The sequence below is a fragment of the Passer domesticus genome, unplaced genomic scaffold (assembly GCF_036417665.1).
Source record: "Passer domesticus isolate bPasDom1 unplaced genomic scaffold, bPasDom1.hap1 HAP1_SCAFFOLD_55, whole genome shotgun sequence".
Classification (NCBI taxonomy): domain Eukaryota; kingdom Metazoa; phylum Chordata; class Aves; order Passeriformes; family Passeridae; genus Passer; species Passer domesticus.
In genome coordinates, this window is record NW_026990163.1 from 639572 (window position 1) to 661141 (window position 21570).

At 49.2% G+C, this 21570-nt stretch overlaps 1 protein-coding gene and 1 long non-coding RNA gene across 2 annotated transcripts; both read left to right on the forward strand.

Annotated features, from left to right (window-relative positions):
* Positions 1–1323: 1323 nt before the first annotated feature.
* LOC135292882 (zinc finger protein 239-like) lies at positions 1324–5822 on the forward strand. Its single transcript, XM_064406952.1, has 2 exons — positions 1324–4529; positions 4719–5822. Exons 1-2 carry the CDS (start codon positions 4418–4420, stop codon positions 5387–5389), a joined length of 783 nt encoding a protein of 260 aa, XP_064263022.1. The 5' UTR covers positions 1324–4417; the 3' UTR covers positions 5390–5822.
* Positions 5823–19861: 14039 nt separating this feature from the next.
* Positions 19862–20906, forward strand: LOC135292900 (uncharacterized). The gene is made up of 3 exons (XR_010355059.1): positions 19862–20041; positions 20153–20360; positions 20678–20906. It is a non-coding gene; the product is annotated as an uncharacterized LOC135292900 (long non-coding RNA).
* The last annotated feature ends 664 nt before the right edge of the window (positions 20907–21570 follow it).

Consider the following 21570-nt stretch of genomic DNA (forward strand, 5'->3'; position numbering starts at 1 on the left):
CCACCTTAAAAGCCTTAAGTAGAAGATCTTTCAAAAATTAAAAACAGCATCTGGCAAAGGCCACCTAGTTAGTTAATACCCGAAGCTCTACTAACCGAGTAGGCCCTGCCCAATCAGAGCCTTTGCATAGAGTAGATAGAGACAAAGTCCCAGTAGTACATGTCAAGGATTTGTTAAAGAAGACAGTTTAGATCAATCCTACCTCAAGTACAGACAAACCCATTCGTGGAGTTGTTTTTGCTCAGAGACCAGGTTGCACATAGTAGATAATGCAAAAAGGTGGAAGAACACGATATATACCTCAAAGAAATCTGATTCTTGGGTGAGAACCATGTATAAATATCACTGTTTGCTGAATGTTGCCACCATTGTCTGTGTATAGCTGTATATTAGATGTATAATGTATGTGTTTGTAGAGTTAGAATATATATATTAGTTTTAGTAGTAAGGTGACGATATGGGGATAAGAGGTGGAATGTCCTGGGTTGACTATGTGATGCTTTTATCCCCAATCGTCTTGTTCTGTTTATACTGAATAATAAGTTTTACACCTTTAAGACTCTCTTCCAGACAGTGAAGAGGGGAGGGAAGAAGCGCGCAGTTTGTTTTCAGACTGCTCTCACTCCTCCACATTCCTGCTCCTGGACTGTGTTGTCTGCGGATGGACAGACAGCCGGACAGAGCTCCTTTTTTCCCTTTTTCTTGCTTTTAGTTAGTTTTAGCTAGCTGAGGCAAAGAAGTTCTCCGGATTGTGATTTTTTCCTTTTTTCTTAGACGTGTTCAAGCCTGCTCTGGACTGAACACCCAGAAGAGCACCGGCAGCTCCACCTGTGGCCCCTGGCCAGGCCTGGGCCACGGCGTTTCCAGCACCAGAGACTGATCAGAGACTGAGTGAGCCGAGCTGCAACCAGAGGAGAGGACTGTTCTGAGTTTGCTTTCCTTGGATCAGTGAGAAGTTTTATTGTTTAATATTGTTTGGTTTCTATTGTTTAATAAACAGGTTTCTTTCCACTTTTCTCCAAGGAGATATTTTCTCCCGAACCGGTTGGAGGGGGGAGGGGCAATTGAATCTGCTTTTGTAGAGAAGCCCCTTTGGAGGTTATCTCCCAAACTTGCCCTAAACCAGGACAAATACAGCTAGTGGCGCCCAACGTGTGGCTTGAGAAAGTGGAAAAAAAACCTTTATTGATTGTAGGTTTGTTGTGCTTGGTGTGTAGTAGGTTAAAGTACCCAGTAGCCATGTTATTTGAATTTGTAATGTCTCTTGGGGAGGCCTTTATGTGGCTCTGGTCTCTAGACCTTTTTGAGGTTTCAATACCTTTCTGGTCACTAGGATTATTGTCCCTATCACGTAGTTTTTGCGGTAAAGGGGCATGGATTGGATTAGCTATTGTGTTGGCCTTGGTGATAATGATTTATAGGGCGTTTACAAAAATACTGGCGTCTGTTTACGATATGTATGGTTTATGGTTTCTTCGTCCTACCCTGCATCCCAGTTCTAGCAGTATGTTTTGGGAATTTATTAGTAATTGCACTCAGCTGGTTAGAGGAGGAGCAGGGAATGAGGCTTTCCAGCCTTTCCTTTCCTTCTTCTCCTTTGAATCTGGTATGTCATTTGTGGAGAATGTTCAGTTTCCCCTGAATATTAAAGAGACCATCTTTCTGGCATTTAATCTGGTAGGCTTCCTCTATATGGTCTGCAGCTTCTCTAGAATGAGGGCTGAGATGTCTAGAAGAGCTGATGAGACCCCTGACCCAGAAGTAGACCCACGTGTGGAGAATCCTGAGTGGGGTGGAGAATGGGAAAATATGGGCCAAATCCTGAAAGAATTCTCTGACCCTATAGTCTGGGACTTTCCCCATGAACAAATTCAGAACCCAGCTGAGGTGGGGAAATATCTCAAAGAGAACGTAAATCAAACCAACTTGCTGAACTCAAAGCTGTTCAACTGACCTTAAACATTGCTGAAAGAGAAAGGTAGCCAAGGCTCTACCTCTACACTGATTCATAGATAGTAACCAATGCTCTGTAAAGATGGCTAGAGAGGTGAAAAGAGGCTAATTAGCAGCGTAGAAGAAAACCAATTTAGACTGTTGAAGAGTAGAAAAACATCGCTACCAAAGTAAAGAGGCTACCTGTAAAAATCCGCCATGTAAATGCCCATGTCTCCAAAAGTAAAGCCAATGAAGAGCACCAAAACAATAAGCAGGTAGACCAAGCTGCAAAAATAAAAGTGTCCAAAATAGACCTAGATTAGAAGCACAAGAGAGAGTTATTCCTAGCTCAATGGGCCCATGATGCCTCAGATCACCAGAGTAGAGATGCCACCTATAAATGAGCACGAGACCGAAAAATAAATTTAACCATAGACAGTATTTCTCAAGTTATCCACAACTGTAAGACGTGTACTGCCATCAAACAGGCCAAGAGAGTGAAGCCCCTATAGTATAGTGAGCGGTAGTCCAAGTACAACTATGGGGAGGCCTGGCAGATTGACTACATCACACTGCCCCAGACACGCCAAGGCAAGCGCTACGTGCTCACAATGGTAGAGGCCACCACGGGATGGTTGGAGACCTATCCTGTGCCTCATGCTACTGCCCGTAACACCATCCTGGGCCTTAAAAAGCAAGTCCTGTAAAGACATAGTACCCCTAAAAAGATTGAGTCAAACAACAAGACTCATTTCAAGAACAGCCTTATCAGCACCTAAGCCAAACAACATGACATTGAGTGAGTGTACCATATCCCCTACCATGCACCAGCTACGGGAAAAGTAGAAAAGTACAATAAGCTGCTAAAAACCACCTTAAAAGCCTTAAGTAGAAGATCTTTCAAAAATTAAAAACAGCATCTGGCAAAGGCCACCTAGTTAGTTAATACCCGAAGCTCTACTAACCGAGTAGGCCCTGCCCAATCAGAGCCTTTGCATAGAGTAGATAGAGACAAAGTCCCAGTAGTACATGTCAAGGATTTGTTAAAGAAGACAGTTTAGATCAATCCTACCTCAAGTACAGACAAACCCATTCGTGGAGTTGTTTTTGCTCAGAGACCAGGTTGCACATAGTAGATAATGCAAAAAGGTGGAAGAACACGATATATACCTCAAAGAAATCTGATTCTTGGGTGAGAACCATGTATAAATATCACTGTTTGCTGAATGTTGCCACCATTGTCTGTGTATAGCTGTATATTAGATGTATAATGTATGTGTTTGTAGAGTTAGAATATATATATTAGTTTTAGTAGTAAGGTGACGATATGGGGATAAGAGGTGGAATGTCCTGGGTTGACTATGTGATGCTTTTATCCCCAATCGTCTTGTTCTGTTTATACTGAATAATAAGTTTTACACCTTTAAGACTCTCTTCCAGACAGTGAAGAGGGGAGGGAAGAAGCGCGCAGTTTGTTTTCAGACTGCTCTCACTCCTCCACATTCCTGCTCCTGGACTGTGTTGTCTGCGGATGGACAGACAGCCGGACAGAGCTCCTTTTTTCCCTTTTTCTTGCTTTTAGTTAGTTTTAGCTAGCTGAGGCAAAGAAGTTCTCCGGATTGTGATTTTTTCCTTTTTTCTTAGACGTGTTCAAGCCTGCTCTGGACTGAACACCCAGAAGAGCACCGGCAGCTCCACCTGTGGCCCCTGGCCAGGCCTGGGCCACGGCGTTTCCAGCACCAGAGACTGATCAGAGACTGAGTGAGCCGAGCTGCAACCAGAGGAGAGGACTGTTCTGAGTTTGCTTTCCTTGGATCAGTGAGAAGTTTTATTGTTTAATATTGTTTGGTTTCTATTGTTTAATAAACAGGTTTCTTTCCACTTTTCTCCAAGGAGATATTTTCTCCCGAACCGGTTGGAGGGGGGAGGGGCAATTGAATCTGCTTTTGTAGAGAAGCCCCTTTAGAGGTTATCTCCCAAACTTGCCCTAAACCAAGACACTCTTCCATGACTCAGCCCTGATAACGCCCTCCAGGGGCTATCTTCTGTTAATGGGCCATTGAGTGTCCCTGCAGGACTGGTAAAATGGCATCATCCCATTGTGGGATGCTGTGCCCAGGGGGAGGAGCCAAGCATTCCTACCTGGATATAAGCTGAGGCTTACAGCCCCAGGAGCACCTTGCCTACTGGATTGCCAGAGGACAAGAACTCCATCACCACCACTGGACTTCAGAGGAGGACCAGACCCTTCTACAGGATCACGGCTTTGACAGAATTACGATCATCACTGCAACAGGACTGCAGCCACCATTTAATGGCACTGCTACCAGCACCCTGAGCAACAGGGTGCCAGGTTATATCCTGACTCTGTCGGTTTAAGGCAGGGTTTCTGTATCATTGTCTTGATCTTAATTTTCTTGTTAAATTGTAATTCTGACTTAGACTCTCCCTGTGGTTTGCCTTGAAACCAGTACAAAACTCCATGTACTCATCCATTGTTTTCCTCTTAAACCAGGTTTTCCCATTCCCAAACCTTGGCCGGATGGAGGGGGAGGCTGCAAGGAAGAGGAAGATATCCCGAGACATACAGGCAGGTGAGGAGGAGGAAGTCAGTGCCCCTTTACCCCTCTCTCCTGCTCCATCTCCCAGCCCATAATGGTGCCTGGCTACAGGACAACCCCGCTTCCAACACCATCCTGCTGGGGATACCCAGAAAGGATCTCCTTCCCCTTCCCTGTGGCATGGAGGCAAATCCCACCCTCTCCTTGTCATTCGTCCCCCAGACAAGGAGCTGAGGATGGAGACCAGGGAGGGCAAATCCCCATGGCAGAACCTAGTGGAAGTGGCTGTTTTGAGGGGCTCCAAAGGACAGGAATCCGACTGGGAGGAAAAGCCCCAGAGATCCTGCAGGAGGAGGGGCTCCAAACCCAGCCCAGGGTGCTCTGAGGAGGAAAGACCCACCCTGTGCCAGGAAGGTGGACAAAGCTCCTGCCAGAGCTCAGAGCTGGTGGTCCATGAGCAGCTTCATGATGGGGAATGGCCATACAAGTGTGGAAAATGTGGGAAGGGCTTCAGTTGCAGCTCAGAACTCCTCAATCACCAGTGGATTCACGCTGAGAAGAGGCCTTTCCGCTGCCCCGAATGTGGGAAGGGCTTCAACCGCAACTCGCACGTCATCCGCCACCAGCGTATCCACACTGGGGAGAGGCCCTACAAGTGTCCCCAGTGTGGGAAGAGGTTTCACACTAGATCCAATCTCCTCCATCACCAGCAGATTCACAGCGAGGAGAGGCCCTTCCGCTGCCCTGACTGTGGGAAGGGCTTCAAGCACAGCTACACCCTCGTCACCCACTGGCGCATCCACACTGGGAAGAGGCCCTACGAGTGTCCCCAGTGTGGGAAGAGCTTCACCCAGAGCTCTAAGTTAACCAGACACCAACGGATGCACCAGTAAGTGAAGCCCTGCAAATGCCCCAATTGCAGGAAGAGCTTCGTGCCTGGCTCCGGCTTCATACCCAATTGGAGGACCCACATTGGGAAGAGACCTGTGATCCATATTCACTGCAATCCATGCTAGGAAGACACCTGTCCCTTCTCCTGCCCCTGCCAGTGCCCTGATGTGGGATTGAATAACCTGAGGTTCAGGCCATGGCTGTGTCATTACATTCACTCCCACCTCAGGTCATTGCCAGGGCAGGAAAGGGACTCTCTTTCTCCCTGAGGAGAAGGGTGTCCTTTGCAGGCAGGGGGAAATACATTGCCAGGAAGAGCCAGTCAGTTGTGTTGTAGTTTTCCCTGCAAATAGTTTCTATTTTCCCTTCTGTTGTGAATATTTTTGCTGTTCTTGATTGTTCCTTATCTCATTGCTGTTCCTAATAAATTCTTCTTATCCCAGGCCAGGATCTTTGCCTTTTGTGCTTTCCATGGGAGGTGGGAGGGCAGCGAGCGGCAGCGCAGTTTTAGCAGGAGCGGGAAATTGGAGATTCCCATTCCTAAACTCTGCCCCATGGAAACTGAGCATCCCAGCTGGTCCCAGCCCTGGTGGTCATGGCAACAGCCTTGGGAGCGGGTCCCTGGCTGGGGCTGTGGGAACCTCTTCCCTCTGGTGCCCAGGGGAGGGAGGGAGGGAGGACTGGAGGGAACGGCTGCAGCTGAGTCTGGCCAGGCTCAGGTTGGATCTCAGGAAAAGGTTTTTCTCCAGAGGCTGCTGGGGCACTGCCCAGGCTCCCCAGGGAAGGCTCCCAGCTCCAGGGCTCTCTGAGCTCCAGCAGCGTTTGGCCAGCGCTGCCAGGCCCAGGCTGGCACTGTTGGGGTGTCCTGTGCAGGGCCAGCAGTTGGACTCCAGGATCCTGATGGGTCCCTCCCAGCTCAGCCAGTTCTGTGGATCTGGGATCCCATGACCCTGGGGATGGGGCTGCCAATGGTTGCCATGGCAACAGGCTCTGGCTGCAGGCCTGAGCTGGTGTCCATGGCACCCACCCCTGGCATGGGGTCTGCATGGAGCTGCCAAGGGACTGAGCATGGCAACAGGGGGCTGGGGATGGTTGCCATGGAAACTGACCATAGTAACAGGGGGCTGGTGATGGTTGCCATGGATACTGGCCATAGCAACAGGGTCCTGGTGATGGTTGCCTGCTAAGCAACCAAGTCGTCTCACACCATCAGATGAGTTCCATGGGGACTTCCCAAGAGTCTCTAGGCTGTTCAAGAGCTGGAATGTCACTGGCAGAGACAGGGGCTCCATGGACACCTCCCAGGGGTTTCTGGGGATGGTAAAGAGCCCTGTGGTCAGAATAAGTCACAGCCATTCCATGGTGACATCCCAGGGCATCTTGGGCTGCAAAGGCACAGATCTGTCACAGGCACTCACGGGGGCTCCACGGTGACATCCCAGGAGTCCCCAGGCTGCCAAAGAGCTGGGGTGTCCCAGACACTCCCAGGGGTTCCTGTTATGGGCAGAGTGGGAGCTTCAGGCAAAAGCTTTATTTCTTTATTGGAGAAACTCCTGCTGAGTCGTGAGGTGGAGAAATGGCACCCAAGAGCCACCATGGATCTTCAAATGACCACAGGACCCTTAGACTTGTAAAACTCCTTTTAAGAGAGGAGACTGGGAGAGGCTGGATCCAATCCTAGCCCCAGATTTTGTCAAAGGTGTAAAAGATTGGACAGGTGGAATTGAACTTTTGCACAATTTTTCCTACAGGATTAATGATGAAATACCAGACAAATTTATATAAATATGGCTCTGATTGATTCTGATCATGATTAGACAAAAAGATCTTAACTACAGTTATTTACTCCACAGTACAGGACCTATAACAATTATTAGAATATTCTGCTTTAGGAAGCAATTTTGGAGTCAACAGGGCCTTGCTGGAGTTGTTGGAGCCCATTGCACGCAGCTCCTCCTGCTCCAGCAGGAACTGCCTTTCCTGTGCCATCAGCAGGGCAGGTCCCGCTGCAGGAAAAGCCCCAGGCCAGCCCCAGCACAGGGAAGGGCTCGGGCACAAGGGCAGAGTGCCATGCTGGGAGCTGTGCCAGGCAGAGCCTGAGGCACCAAAGGCACCTTGGCAGCAGCAGCTGCTTGCAGGGCATGGCCAGAAGCCTCCCTTGGCAGCCCGGCCTGGTGGCCAGCACTGCAGAGCTGATGCCTCAGGGCTCATTTCTGCCTGGGCTCTGAAAAGCCACTTCTGCTCCAGGAGCCTGCCTGGGAAGCCATTGGCCCCAGCACCTTGGGGACAAGATATGAATGACAAAACTCTTCATGCCAGCAGAGACAAGGCAGGGGCACAGGAAAGGGGAGAGGCAGGCCCAGGGGACAGGGCTGCCATGGTGATGGCTGTGAGGTCACTGCCCCTGCAGCAGCCTGGCTGCCCTCAGCAGACATTCTGGCCAGAAGTGTTGTGAGGGCACCCAGCACATCAGAGAACTCACACAACAGGAATTCTGTCCTTGGGGAGGGGACAGGGTTTCACTGGGTCAGGTTGCACAAAGCTCCTGCTCTTGGAGCATTCCTGGGATGGACCATTCACTTATCTAGAAAAGCAGTTTCAGTTTTGAGCCACTCTCATAATTGTAAAATATTTCTCCTTCTAACAAATGTAAATCCCTCCTCATTCAGTTTAAAGATATTGATCCTTGTTCTGTCACAGCAAGATTTGGGAGACAATGACTTTGACCACTATTTTTCCATTTTTGTGCATTTTGGAGAGGACCCAAAAATCTCCCAAGGTGGGGTTTGGAGGCCTCATCACATAACCAGCAGGGAGGGGCTGATGGCTCTGGGCTCAGTGGCGTGGAGACTGAGGACAGAACAGGAGTAGACCGGGAGGGACTGATGAGTGGTTTCAGAGAGGCTGGAGCTTTTCTTTATAGTGGGAATGAGCCTGAGGAAGAAATAACAGTGCCAAAGGCCGCTGGGGAGGCCCAGACTATTCACCAGGAGAAAGGAATTTCCCTGCCAGGGCAGGGCTGTGGTGCAACACATCCCCCAGAAGGAGCCTGGAGCAGCCCAAGGCTTTGTGTGGGCAGGCAGGAGGCAGAGCTGTCAGCAAAGGAAGGAGCCAGCCAGGTGGGGCAGCCGGGGGATGACGACAGCCTGCAGGGACAGAGGCGCAGGGCAAGGACACCGTAGGACAGCCTGGGCTGCAGAGGGCACAGGGATGGGCAGCAGCTGCAAGGCCCTGACAGAGCCAACTTGGGAGGCACTTTGGCCATGGCAGACACAAAGAGCACCAAATCCCCAGAGGATCATTAAAGTCCTGCTGCTGTGTCTGTGCCGCTGAGCTGGGCTGGGCTCCTGGCACAGAGGCAGCTCCTGGCAAGGGCAGCGCTGCAGAGAGACAGCTCCGGCCAGGAGCAGCTCCTGTGCACAGCCCAGCAGGGCTGGGGCACTGCCAGGGCAGCTCAGGGACACCAGCAGGGCACAGACAGAGCTGACAGGGGCTCAGCCCTGGCAGGGGCTGGGGGATGTCCCAGAGGGGGCTGTGTGACAGCGGCACCTCTGTGGCTGTGTCCTAGAGGCACAGAGCAGCTGTGATGTCAGCACAGGGCTGTGTGACAGCCATGGGGGGGCTGTGTGACATCACAGGTTGGGCTATGACATCACAGAGTTTGTTGTGTGAGGTCATGGATTGGGCTATGACATCACAGAGTTTGTCTTGTGAGGCCATTGAGCAGCTATGACATCATAGAGGGGACTGTGTGACATCACAGCACAGGTTGTGACATCATGGCATGGCTGCAGGACATCATAGAGCTGGCTGTGCGGTATAAGCGTGTGCTGTGCCATTACAGAGTGTCAGTATCACATCACAGAGAAGGTTTTCTGACATCGCTGAGGGGTTTGTCACATCACACTCTGTGACTTCATAGAGTATGCTGTGAGGCCATAGAGCAGATCCTGCCATCATAGAGGGTGGCTGTGTAACATCATAGAGCAGGCTGTGACATCATATGGTGAGTTTGTGACATCACAGAGTCTTCTGTGACATCACAGTGCATCTGCATGACACTCCAGGGAGACATTCAAGAGTTGGCTCTGTGACATCAAAGGGGTGTTGTGTGACATCTCAGAGTGGGCTGTGACATTGCAGGTGGCTGTGTGACATCACAGGGGCTGTGTGACATCACAGGGGCTGTGTGATGTCACTGGGGAGGTCACTCTGCCCCAGCCCCCCCTCACAGTTCCCCCCAGAGCAGTCCAACGCTGCTTGTGCACAGCAGGGTCCCCTGTCCCCCCCAGGTCCCCCCGCCCCCGGCGCCGCAGCCTCCCCCAGAGGATGTTCCACGAGATCGACCCCAGAGCCTGACATGGGGAAGGGGGGCCGGGGCCATGGGGGGTGGGTCAGGGGGACAGGGACCCCCCGGAAGCATCCCCGTGTCCCCCATGGCCAGAGCTTGGGCCAGGGCTCCTTCACCCTGTTCTGAACGAGGGCTTGAGACTGCTGAAAAAATCCCTATCAAGGGATCAGCAAAAACCAGATTTAATATTAAGGGACAGCAGCACAGAGTTTCTTGGCAAGAGTCACTCTGTTCCTGACTGGACACTTCAGGAAAACCAGGGAAACAAAGCAACAACAAAACCAAACAAAATCCAGGCAATCAAACCAGAAATGAACTGAAAACTGTCCCTGTGTGTGTGACACAAGGACAGTGATGGCAAGGATAAAAGGAATACAGCCTAAAAGCTGAACAGAGCTCAGAGTTAACAGGACTTAACCTTAACCTTAATTTCTGCCTTAAACTTCACAATTTAGCAAAAGAACAGCACTTAACACTATTTAACCTTACTAAAAAACTATGACTTTGCAATATAACAGTGGAATAACATTTAACAATATTTAGCTCATCTTATAACTTATATTAAACATAACAACTTAGCAGAAGAACAACTCTTAGAAGCATTTAACTTAGCTTAGACATCATGACTTTACCTTACTGTCGTGGTTTGGCCCAGAAGTGAGTTTCTGGAAAAGTTGTGGTCAAACCAATCAGTGGCCAGATTTGAAATTGGCACCTGGTGTGGCCACTGGGGATTTGGATACACCTCTGGGAACACACAGGGGTTAAAAGCAGAGGATTCCTGGAGAAACTCCCTCTTTGGAGCCAGCAGGTGAGCTGGTCTGACCTCCTCTCCCTGCCCAGCTGTGTCTGGGTGGGGAACAGGGAGGCCATGCAGCCTGTGAGGGAAGGGAGGCGGGAGCCCCTGCAAGAGGCAGGGGTGGAAGAGAACTGGGACAGTTTGGGCAGCCCCCCCCCAAGAGAGAATGACAGAGATTGTGCTGGCTTGAAATTTGATATCTCGTACCGGCACCACGGCCAGGAGGAGGTGGGGGGCAAGGTGCCCAGCCGCTGGGAGACCGGGCTGAGCTTTTAACTCTTTTGGTATTGAAACAATGGAAGCTGTAAAAACACTGATCCTCCCCAGCTGAGGACTAAGAGGGGACAGAGCATGGGAAAGAAGAAAAGGGTTGAGTAAGTGAAGAAATGCCAGCAGACGACAGTGCCCTAGATGGAGGACATGATTGGAGTGGCTTTGGCTGGACTTTTCTCTTACATAGCCACAGGCGAAACTAATTTATTTTGATAATGCAGAGACTGCACCTTGGGGGGAGGCAGTTGGCCAGAAGACAAAAATGATAAGGCCCCGAGGAGAAGTAGAGTAGAGAGAACAGAGACTGAAGGGGAGGGTGTGGTGGAGCCCTCTGCCTTCAGCGAAAGATCTCTGTTCCCGAGACCCAGGCCCCAGGAGAGTAAAAATATGGGGGGGACAGGTGTCTCAAATAGTGAGAGGTGGCCACTTCTTGGAACTGGACGATGCATTCTTAAAAGGACCTAAGGAGCAGTTTAGATCCATGGGCGGTGGTGAGAGCACTGGACATGGAAGGAAGATGGTCACCATGGCAGATTTTCTTCAGGCAGCTGCCGCGTGTGACATGGAATCACAGGAGGTTCCACTGTGTTTCCAGGGGAGGCCCGTGATGCAAGAGGGAGGCTCCTCTTTCCTGATGAACTGGGGGGAGCTTGTGTTAGGAGGGGATTGGACTGACATTTGAATGTTAGAGGACTGGGGGGAGGAGGAGTGTTTTGGGAGTGTTCCATTGTGGATTGTTGTGTGTGGTTTTTTTCTTTTTCCCCTTACGTTTCTGTGTTGTAGATTATGAAAGTGTTGTGTTTTTCCCTCCATCCCCAATTGGGAGCCTGCTTTGTTCTGTTTCCGGGTTACATCTCACAGTAACCATTTTGGAAATATATCTTTCATGGGGGCTCTGGCATTGTGCCAGGGTCAAACCATGACACTTACTTACAGGCCTGAATAACTCAGCTATCCAAGGCACTCCAATCCCTCAGAGAGCAGCATTTCTTCCACATTTCCCCAGCACAGGCACTCCTGTGTGCACACAGACACAAAGAGTCAGTGCAAAGCACCTGTGAGAAATTCCCCTGAGGGCAGGAAATGCTCCCTGTGGATGCTTTGGCATCTCCCCAGCGAGTGAAGGGTTGAGCCTGGAGGAGTGGGGGGATCGGCCCAGGCTCCGTCGTTGTTCAGGGATCCCTGAGTGCAGCAAACGGGAGAGTTCCCAGCTCGGAGACGCCCCACTCAGAGGGAGTCACTGGCCCAGGAATGCTCCAAGGGGCTCCTTTTGCAGCGCTGTTTGTAGGGCCCCAAGAGAGAGGCTTCAGTCACAGCAATGGTTCCTCCTGGCTGCACTTGGCATCAACAGCTTTCTTTGGCACTGTGAGAACAGGGATGTTGTGCCACTGAGGGAACAAAACCAGTTCCCAGGGCTGCTCCTACAGCAACCAGGAGCTGGTTGGGCACAGCAGTGGCTGGAGCAGACAGTGTTTGTGCTGAGCTGCAGAGGAGCTGAGCCCAGGGGCTGTTGGCCAAGGCTGAGGCCCAAGGAGCATTTCTCAGCTGGCAGGGCGGCCTGAGAAGGGGAGGGGGGAATGCAGCAGCACAGGGCCCATGGAACCAAGGGACCATTGTGACACTGTGGAACCCTGTGAGACCAAGGGACCATTGTGACACTGTGGGGCCCTGTGAGACCAAGGCACCATTGTGACACTGTGGGGCCTTGTGAGACCAAGGGACCATTTTGACACTGTGAGGCCACATGGAATCATGGAGAGCACTGTGACATCGCTGGGCTCATGGAACCAAGGGGACTGTACTGATACTGTATGACTCCATGGAATGTAGGTATCATTGTGAAACTGAGACGCCCCATCAAACCAAGGGTCCCTTGTGACACCATGGGGCCTCCTGGAACCATAGAGACCATTATGACACTTTGGGGTGTCATGGACTAAGGGGCCATTGTGACACTGAGGGGACTCCATGAAGCCAAATGTCCCTTGTGACATTGCAAGGCCTCGTGGATCCATGAACTTTACAGCCTCATGGAACCATGGGGCCGCTGTGACAAGGAGAGGACTCATGGAATCATGAAGATACTATGGGGCCCTATGGAATAAGCAAAGCATTTTGACACTGTAAGGCCTCATGGAACCAGTGGGACCATTGTGATCCTGGGGGTCCCCACAGAACCAAGAAGGCCATTGTGATACTGTGGGGCCTTGTGAAACCAAGAGGCCTTTCTGACACTGCAGGGCTGCATGGAGCCAAAGGTTCATTGTGACATTGTGGGGCCTGATGTCATCAGTGGTCCATTGTGACACTGCAGAAGCAAAACAGACCATTGTGGTGACACTGCAAACCCCCAGGGTCCAAAGGTCCGTTGTGACATTGCAGGGCTCATGGAACAGAGGAGTCATGTGACATTGTGGGGCCTGGGGAACCACGGACACCATTGTGACACTGCAAGGCCTCATGGAATCATTAGGACCATTGTGAAATTTCAGGGTCTTCTGGAACCTACAGGCCATTTTGACATTGTGGAACCCCATCGAACCAAGGGGCCAGTGTGAAACTGCTGGACCCCATAGAATCAGAGCACAATTAGGACACTGTGGCGCCCCATAGAACCAAGGAGACCATGGTGATACTGCAGGACCTCATAAAACCAAGGGAACATAGAACATATCTGGCTAGTTTGGCCTCCCATGGACTGCCTGACTGGTCCAGCTGACCTTGGCATATTGAGGGTCTCTTCTAATCTGCTGCTGAAACACTGGAAAAGAACTGTCCTTCTTCTCCAGGCACCCATGGCCAGAAGTGGGATTTCACCTCCAAATTTCCTTATATCCAGGGATTGTTCCAAATTGGAGTATTGCCAGGAAATGTCTGTTGTGCAGTGGATCACTTCCCATCTGTCCCCAAAACACTGGGGAAGGCTCCATGCTCTTCTTCCTATGGGAGAGAACTGTCCTGCTTCTCCAGGCACCCATGGCTGAGACTGGGGTTTCATCTCAAAAATTCCCTAAATCCAAAGACTGCTCCCAGACAAAATCTGCCATTCCTGAGAAGTCTGGCTGACCTTGGACTAGTGAGGCTCTCCAAACACTGGGGCTCTGTGCTTTCCTTCCTATGGAAAAGAACTGTCCTTCTCATCCAGGTGCCCATGGTCAGAATTGGGATTTCACTTCCAACACTCCCTGTTGTGACAGACAGGAGGAGATTGTTGGCTGGAAACATCTTGTGTGTGGGGGAGGAAGGGGCAGGTCCAGCCTTGCCCTGCCCTGGAACCCCAGCACTGCCCGGCCCTGCAACCCCAATCCCCCCAGAGCCTCTATCCCAGCCCAGCAGTGGCTGCCAGTCCCTGGCACAGCACAGGCAATGCTCCACAGCCACCTCTGGAGCCCCCAGCCCAGCTCCTGAGTGACCGAATGAGCCCAAATCCCTCCTGGGGGAAGGGCCCAGGAAGACCAAGGGGTATTGAAGGCTGACCACAAGGCAAGCACACATCTTGACCCTACCTCCTCTTGGAATTTCCATCTGAACACTGCTGGAATCCAGGAGTTTGTAGCTGTGTGTGTGCTTCTCTGTATCTTTCTTGTCTTTCTCTTTCTGTGTCTTCTCCTTCTGTTTCTGTGCTCCTACAAATTTTGAGTAACTTTAAATTAAACAGGCTAAGAGTTTGTGAAGTTGATTGGAACATGTTAATGCTTTCAGAAGTGTTTTTTGTTGATTGAATGCCTGTCATGGTTTGACATGAGAAGAATTTTAAAAAGTAATACAGAACTTTTTGTGTAACTGACAAATCTGTTAAACCACTAAGGTACTGAACACACCTCTGTGAAACATATATATTAAAGATTAAAAAAACCAGGAACGTCCTCTTTCTTTTCCAGTCAACAAAGAAGCAGCAGGCCCAGCCCTGGCTCCCATCTCAACCAAACCAAAGCAAGCAGCCCTGCCCCAGGCTGAGCCCCTTCCCCCCTCCCCAGGCCACCCCCCATGGGCCCCATTCTGACCAAACCAAACCCCAACAATGACCAAACAGGAAAACAAAAGAGGCTACAACACCCTAACCAGAACAAAACCAGCCACAGCTGTGAAAATCTTACCATCAAGTCCCCTCCCCACAAAAACTAAAACAAAAAACCCCTACAACCCACAACCTATACAAAATAACCCAACAACTAAAATTAAACACAAAAAAAGCAAAAAACCCACCACAAAACTAATCCTAACACAACCCAACCACAATTTCCACCACAGGTTACCGGCGGGTCAGGTGTTAGTCCTTTCAATACTTCAATCCTCCCTCAAGTACAAGAAAAAAACAAAATACAAGTATATTAAAAAAAAACAGTATAAACCCATCAAAGTCAGTAAAGAAGAAATTAAATCCCAAATGAAAAAGCTGAAGAATACCTTAATCTTAAAATGAAAATCTATTTATAAGCTATAAAGAAAAAACTCTTTTTTATAGGAAATAAAATTATAAAAAATAAAAATATTCAAGTTAATATCAAACAAAAACCTCCATACTAAAATAAATGTTAAAATAACTGTAATTTCATAAGAAGTTTAAACAGAAAAAAAAAGCAATTTAGTACCCCCAAGAGAAGATCTCTATTCTCAGAGATAAAAATAGTTTTAAAAGTAAGTAATAAAAACTTTTACCTTTAAAGAGCTAATCTTTAACACAATAATACATAAGTCAACATGGACCATCAACAATCTGTAAAAAAGCTTATAGAAATAAAATCAACTTCACAATAACAAAGTTCCCTAGACAACTGTTATCCATGACAAAATTAAGAGCCACAAAAAAACCTATGTTTTTCAGTTGTAAAAAAAACTCCATAACCTTAAGAAGAAAACTTTCTCTCCCTAAGTAAACTAAAAACGGCTATCCTAGAAATAGTAAACCAACTAGAAATTTTATTTCTCTACAGTGTCAGTAAAAAAAAGAAGTTGAAAAGAAAGCGTTTTAAAGAATGTGTTTTAATTCTTACTACCTTTTTCTTTTAGTTACTTTCATTCAAATTTTCTTTATACCCTCTTAAAATTTTAAGCCTACTTTACCTTTCTTGTAAACCTATCTCACAACAAAATAAATACATAAACAGCTAACCAACATTAAAACCCACTACACTCATCAATACATTAATTAAAAATCTCAAAATTAAAAATATCTTAAATTAACAAATCAAAACAACTACAATGTCATAATGAACCTTTTGCCAAATTTTCTCTGGTTTTCCAAAGTTGCCAGTACAGGCTCTTTGGTTGTTTTGAGCTCCTGAGAATCTCTTGCAAATATTTATCCATTGCATCCAACTCAGAGTATACAAATAATTGTAATTCCTTTTAAATGTCTCATTGAGATAATTTTTCCAGTGGATAAGGGTAAGAGCTTGTCTGTCCTGCTTGGCACAGCCCAGGCAGGGCTTTCCCAGCCACATTCCACACTCCATTTCCCAGCTGGAGCCGCTGGTGCCTCTGAGTTCTGCTGGCCCAGCCCCAGGGATGCTCTCCTTGTCTACCCATTCCCCCACGGTCTCTGGGCAGGGATGGCCTCAGTGGGGGCTGCTGACATCCTCAGCAACTTGGAGGCTGCTGCTGGATTTCACTGCTGCAGAGGCTTGTTCAGCCTTCAGCTCTTCAGTGCAGGAATTCAGTGTCCCAAGGCTCATTAACATCCAGAACACCTTAACAAGCCAAGCATCTGGGAATACTTCTATTTAAGTTTTCAAATAATTTGTGGTTAATTAGACAGATTTCAGATTTGTATTCAAACTGAATATATTCTATTTAAAAAGACAATAATATAATGCTTTTTAGATCCTGTTTAGGTTTTTTTTTCCCGATCAGAAATTGATATGTGCAATCTCCAACTGACACTGAATTCAAGTACCTCCTTATGCACTTTGAATGCACATGAAAATAAGACTGTCCATGGCTGACAATCAATCAGACTTTGTCCCTAATCCCACCCCACCATTTACCTCATCCAAGCCCTGGCACTCAGAGCAGCCTTGTGCAAATCTCAGCTCCCTCCAGCCCAGGCTGCACCTGCAGCTTTCAGCTCCTTGGCTCCAACTCCCACCTGCTTTCCTTGGAGAAGGAGCTGCCCGAGACACAGCGGGATGTTAATTTCTTGTCAGCCAACAAAGCCAAGGAAAGGCACTGTGGCAGAGAGAATAGGGACAGGCGATCGGAAGATTTCGGGCTGTCACGGAAACCTGATAGGGCCTCTCTCACGTGACTCCCCAGAGATAAGAGATAGCCGCAGGACAAAAGGCCAAGAATGTAACCCCCCCACTAACACTGCCTCCACCCAGTCCCCTTACTAACCATATAAGGTAAAAGTCAGACCCCGAAGGTAGGGGAAGGACCAAGGGTATATATACCGAGGAGAAAACCAATAAAGGGCCTTTGGACCGTCTATCACATTGATGTCTGCGTGTCCTTAGCCCGAACGGCCAAAAGCATTGGGCCGTCGTGCTGCGTTTCCTTGGAACCAGGCCGCAACAAGGCACAGGTCCATCAAATGCAAAAGTCATTCCTCTGCTGGATATTAAATCCACTTTGCACAGCAGACAGTCTCAGAGCAATAGAAAACACCTTCTGTGCCCAGCACAGATCCCAAGGTCTCCCCAAACCCTTCCTGCCCCAATTCTGCCCAGATTTGCTCCTTGCACACATGAGGCACAGGCTGAAGTCACGAGCTCCCTCCATGCCTAGAGGAAGGAAAAGAGAGAAAGTGGATGAAGAGCTCTCCTGTGCAGAGCTGAGGTCCAAGTGCCCCTGCAGTGGGAACCACAACTCATCAGGTTTGTGTCCTTTGGGCTCAGGGCCTGGTGACACTCAGAGGCACAGAAATGTTCCTTGCCAACAAACACAAGTTGAACATGATGCAGTTTAATGACCAACGCAGCTCTTCCCTCAGTTCTCTGTGATGTCCCAGCAGCATCTGACATGTCCCCCATCTCCCATGGATTTCTATAAGGAACAGTTTTAGACAAAGACATAAGAAAATGTAATTCTGTGATTGATATAAATGCAAGTAAGATGTTGACTAATGTGATATTTATTTTAACCTCAGAGAGGTTGGACAACTCCCTGCAGATCAAAGCACGAAACCAGTCAGTGGAGAAGCACTTGAATGACCAGAGAGTATCTAGAGGAGCAAATCTGGGAGCAATGGAAAAGACATAGATCCAGCTGGTCTAGTGAAGAGATGTCCTTAGACATGGCCATTTAAACAGCAGAGCTGGAAACACCTGATGGAAGAGGGTCATTAAATATCAGACTAAATGTTGGTGGAAAAGGTAGAGGGGAAGGTCAGTATTTCTTCCCCTGCCATCAGTAGAAGAATCCATGAGATCCAGGCAATTCCTGTTCCTCATGGGAAAATTTTGCTATTTCTTAAAAGTACTCAAATGACCATGATAAAAAATATTTTCTGGTATATTATGACACCAACAGGTATTAAAACCTGTGCCCCTTTCCAGGCAGACATCAGCTGTGTGCCCATGAACAGGCAGTGCCACTTGTGCCCTGAAGTGCCCAGCTGGGATTGGATCTCTCCGAGAGCACCTGATGGAGAGCAGAGCACCTTGCAAGCTGCAGGTCCCTGACAGCCCCGCAGGGCTCCTGTCCCATCAACATCTGCTCTGCCCCAGTCTGAAACAAGGCCCAGCATGGTACCAGGATCATCAGAGAGCTGAGGGGTGTGCTGGAATTCAATGCCCTCCCCATCCCGCAGCAGCCCTGCATTTCCCTGCTCCAGCCTTGGTCTCCAGCACAGCCATGGAGGCTCTTTGGGCTCCTGACTGTTCCTGCAGCCCCAAGGGCAGCTGAGCTCTGCCTGTGGCACAGTCAGCCCTGGCCAGCACAGGCCATGCTCAGCAATTGCTTGTGTGTGCCTGGCCTTGCTGTCAGCCCCGGCAGCGGCTGCGTGGCCCCTTGGTGGCCCTGTGCTGGCCCAGCCATGGTGGCCCAGCCCCTGTGCAGGCCCAGCCCAGGCCAGGAGCATTGCGGCTGGGAACGGCCCCTGTGCCGTGGTGCCCACAGCAGCCTTGGGGCTCTGTGCCCCATGGCCTCCCTGCTGGGCAGCCTCTGCCAGATCCTGAAGAGCCCCTGGCACCCGTGGACCTGCACAGACAGCCCTAATTCGGGTATGTTTGTTTTTTATCTGTTTTGGTTTGAGGTTTTTGCTTGCTTTTTTATAAATGATTGGTGAAGTTGGCAAAGCCAAACTCATTCCTTTTGGCTGGGTTTAGCTGCATCCCCCAGGCTCAGGATCACTAGTATATTTTCAGGTTGTGCTCTGCATATCAGCCTGCCCAGACTCTGCTTGGTGTTTCACAAATGCAGAAGACAATGGACATTGTGCAAAGCTTCCTTTCAAACAGAAAAACCTGGGTCAGCATGACAGAAAAGAAGAAAAAAATCACCAGTTAGAAGAGAACCAGTGTCCCACCATCTTCCCCTCCACTGTTATTAATTTTGTACATTTAGAGGCAAACGTGGGTCTAAAGCTTGCACCTCTCAGTTCCTGATGCTATTTACTACCCTTCAGCCCTGACTCGCCCTGATGTGACTGACTGCTGGGCAAGTGGGGCTGGGGATGCTCAGCCTGGAGAGAGGAGACACTGGGAGGCCTCACTGTGGCTCTGCAGGACTGGAAGGCTCCCACAGGAAAGAAAGGGACAGAGTGTTCAACAGGGCCTGTGCTGACAGGACAAGGGGGGATGGCTTTCAACTGCAGCAGGTTGATTGAAGCTGCATCTAAGGAAGCTGCTCTTTTCCACTGGGGGTGGTGAGGCACTGGCCCAGGCTGTGCACAGAGGCTGTGCATGCCCCATCCTTGGCAACAGGGCTCTGAGCAGCACGCTCTGGGGGAAGACTGCTCAGCTGGGAACAAGATGTTTTTCTTCAGGCTCCCTTGCAAGCCCAACCGTTCATGGACTCCATCATTCCATGGTCTCCACTGTCCACTTCAGATGGAGCCTGGGAACTGTGATGTCACAGCCCACGCTCCAGCTGGAACGTCCAGCGCCCAGCAAAGGGCACAACACAACCCTTGGCCGCTGTGCTGACACGCTCTGCACCTTGCTCCTGCCCTCGCCTTTCACTCTTCTTATCCCCTCGATACCCCGATCACCTCGATCATTCCTGACAGCTCCTGAGTGCCTGGATTTCATTATCCAGCCCTGCAGGATGCTCCCCTTTCTTCTAAGGAAGGTATGGTGCCATTCCATGGAGGTGGACACCCCCACCTGCCCAGGTGGGCTGGAGCTCTGTGGGCATGGAGTGGGACAGGGACGCCACTCTGAGTTTTTGCTACCTCTGCAGGCTGTCCCAGACAGAGAGGAGGAGATGGAGGTAGATACGAAGATTGATATGGAGGAGGAGATGGAAATAGAAGGAGAAGACCCTGGAGAGGAAGAGATGGATATGGATGTGGATGAGGAAGAAGAGATGGACATGGATGTGCATGAGGAAGAAGAGATGGATGTGGATATGGAACAGTCCATTGAGGACATGGACATTGATTAAGAAGGTGAGGAAGAGGCCATGATCTTGGCATGAAGAGCAATGCCAGCAGCAGGACAGGCAGAGTGGGTCTCCTGCTGCCAGGCTGGGGCTGGGCTGGGTGCTCCCTGCTCAGGGACATTGTAGCCAGGGCACTGGATTCTGGTGGCCATCCACAGCCTGTCCTGTGCCTGCTTTGCTCCACACAAGCTCCATGCCAGACCCAGCCAGGCTCAGTTCTGCTAGCAGAGTCCTGCTGCTGGGCCAGCTGTGCCAGCCTAGGGGCACATGCAAGAGCCCCTCTGTGCCTGACTGGAGTGACCGTGGCATTTGCTTTTCTTCCAGGTGCGATGGACATCACAGAGACATCACCCTTTTGTATATATGTTCTACAGTTTGTTGTTTTTCTTTAGAATATAGAGTTTAGGGCAATTTTTGACTTCTGTAAATATGTTTCCCATAGTTTTGCTAGGTAGGTTTTTCTGTATATATGTTCTATCGATTGTTGTTGTTACAAATATTCCTAGAATGTAAATATCTTCTGTATTTTTGCTGCTGTTTTTCTGTAATAAACAAATTTTATTTTTCACACCCCAGTTCTCCTTGCATTTGCTTCAGGCACAGGCAGCATTTTGCAAAGTTGTAGTTTCCACTTGCTCCAGGTTCCCAGGGCTGGAGGTCAGAAGTAGATGAAGGGGAAAAAATCCACAATTAAGAGTGTCCATGACAGCCAGAGCCAAAAGAAGCCCAGGGGATCAGGAAAGAGGGAAGCACGTGCTCCAAACAACAGCAGAAATGAAGTGAGAGCTCTGGAGGGAACAAAAGAAAGAGGCAGACTGAAGAAAGGAAAAAACGTCTCCCCACAAGGTGTTTTGCTTTTTTTCATGGAGAGTCTCTTGTATCATGTGGTGGAAACCCAGAAAAATAAAGGTCAGGAGAAGCATGGTTTATTGGGAACATTGCTGCATAGTAGACAATCCTTGTGCAAATCAGTCCATGCAGCACTCACATATTTAATTGCTTCTCTTCCTGGGGATGCAGAGTTGCTTTATTTACTCCAAGCAAGATTTTCTCCCTCCTCCCTGACAAAGAACAAGCTCCCATCCTGGCAAGCGCTCGCTGCTTTCCTTAACACTCATCACAGCCATGCTAAGGAGAGTGGAGCAGGTTAATTTATCACTTGTTGCAAGTTCTAAGTCCTTCTTAGATAAGGACCATGCTCAGCTGAGTGACAGTGA

Bases quoted from the DNA above. Each gene is read 5' to 3' on its own strand.
- LOC135292882 (XM_064406952.1), top strand. From the start codon at position 4,418: ATGTACTCATCCATTGTTTTCCTCTTAAACCAGGTTTTCCCATTCCCA. The intron at 4,530-4,718 runs GTGAGGAGGAGG...TTCGTCCCCCAG, and splicing joins ATCCCGAGACATACAGGCAG to ACAAGGAGCTGAGGATGGAG.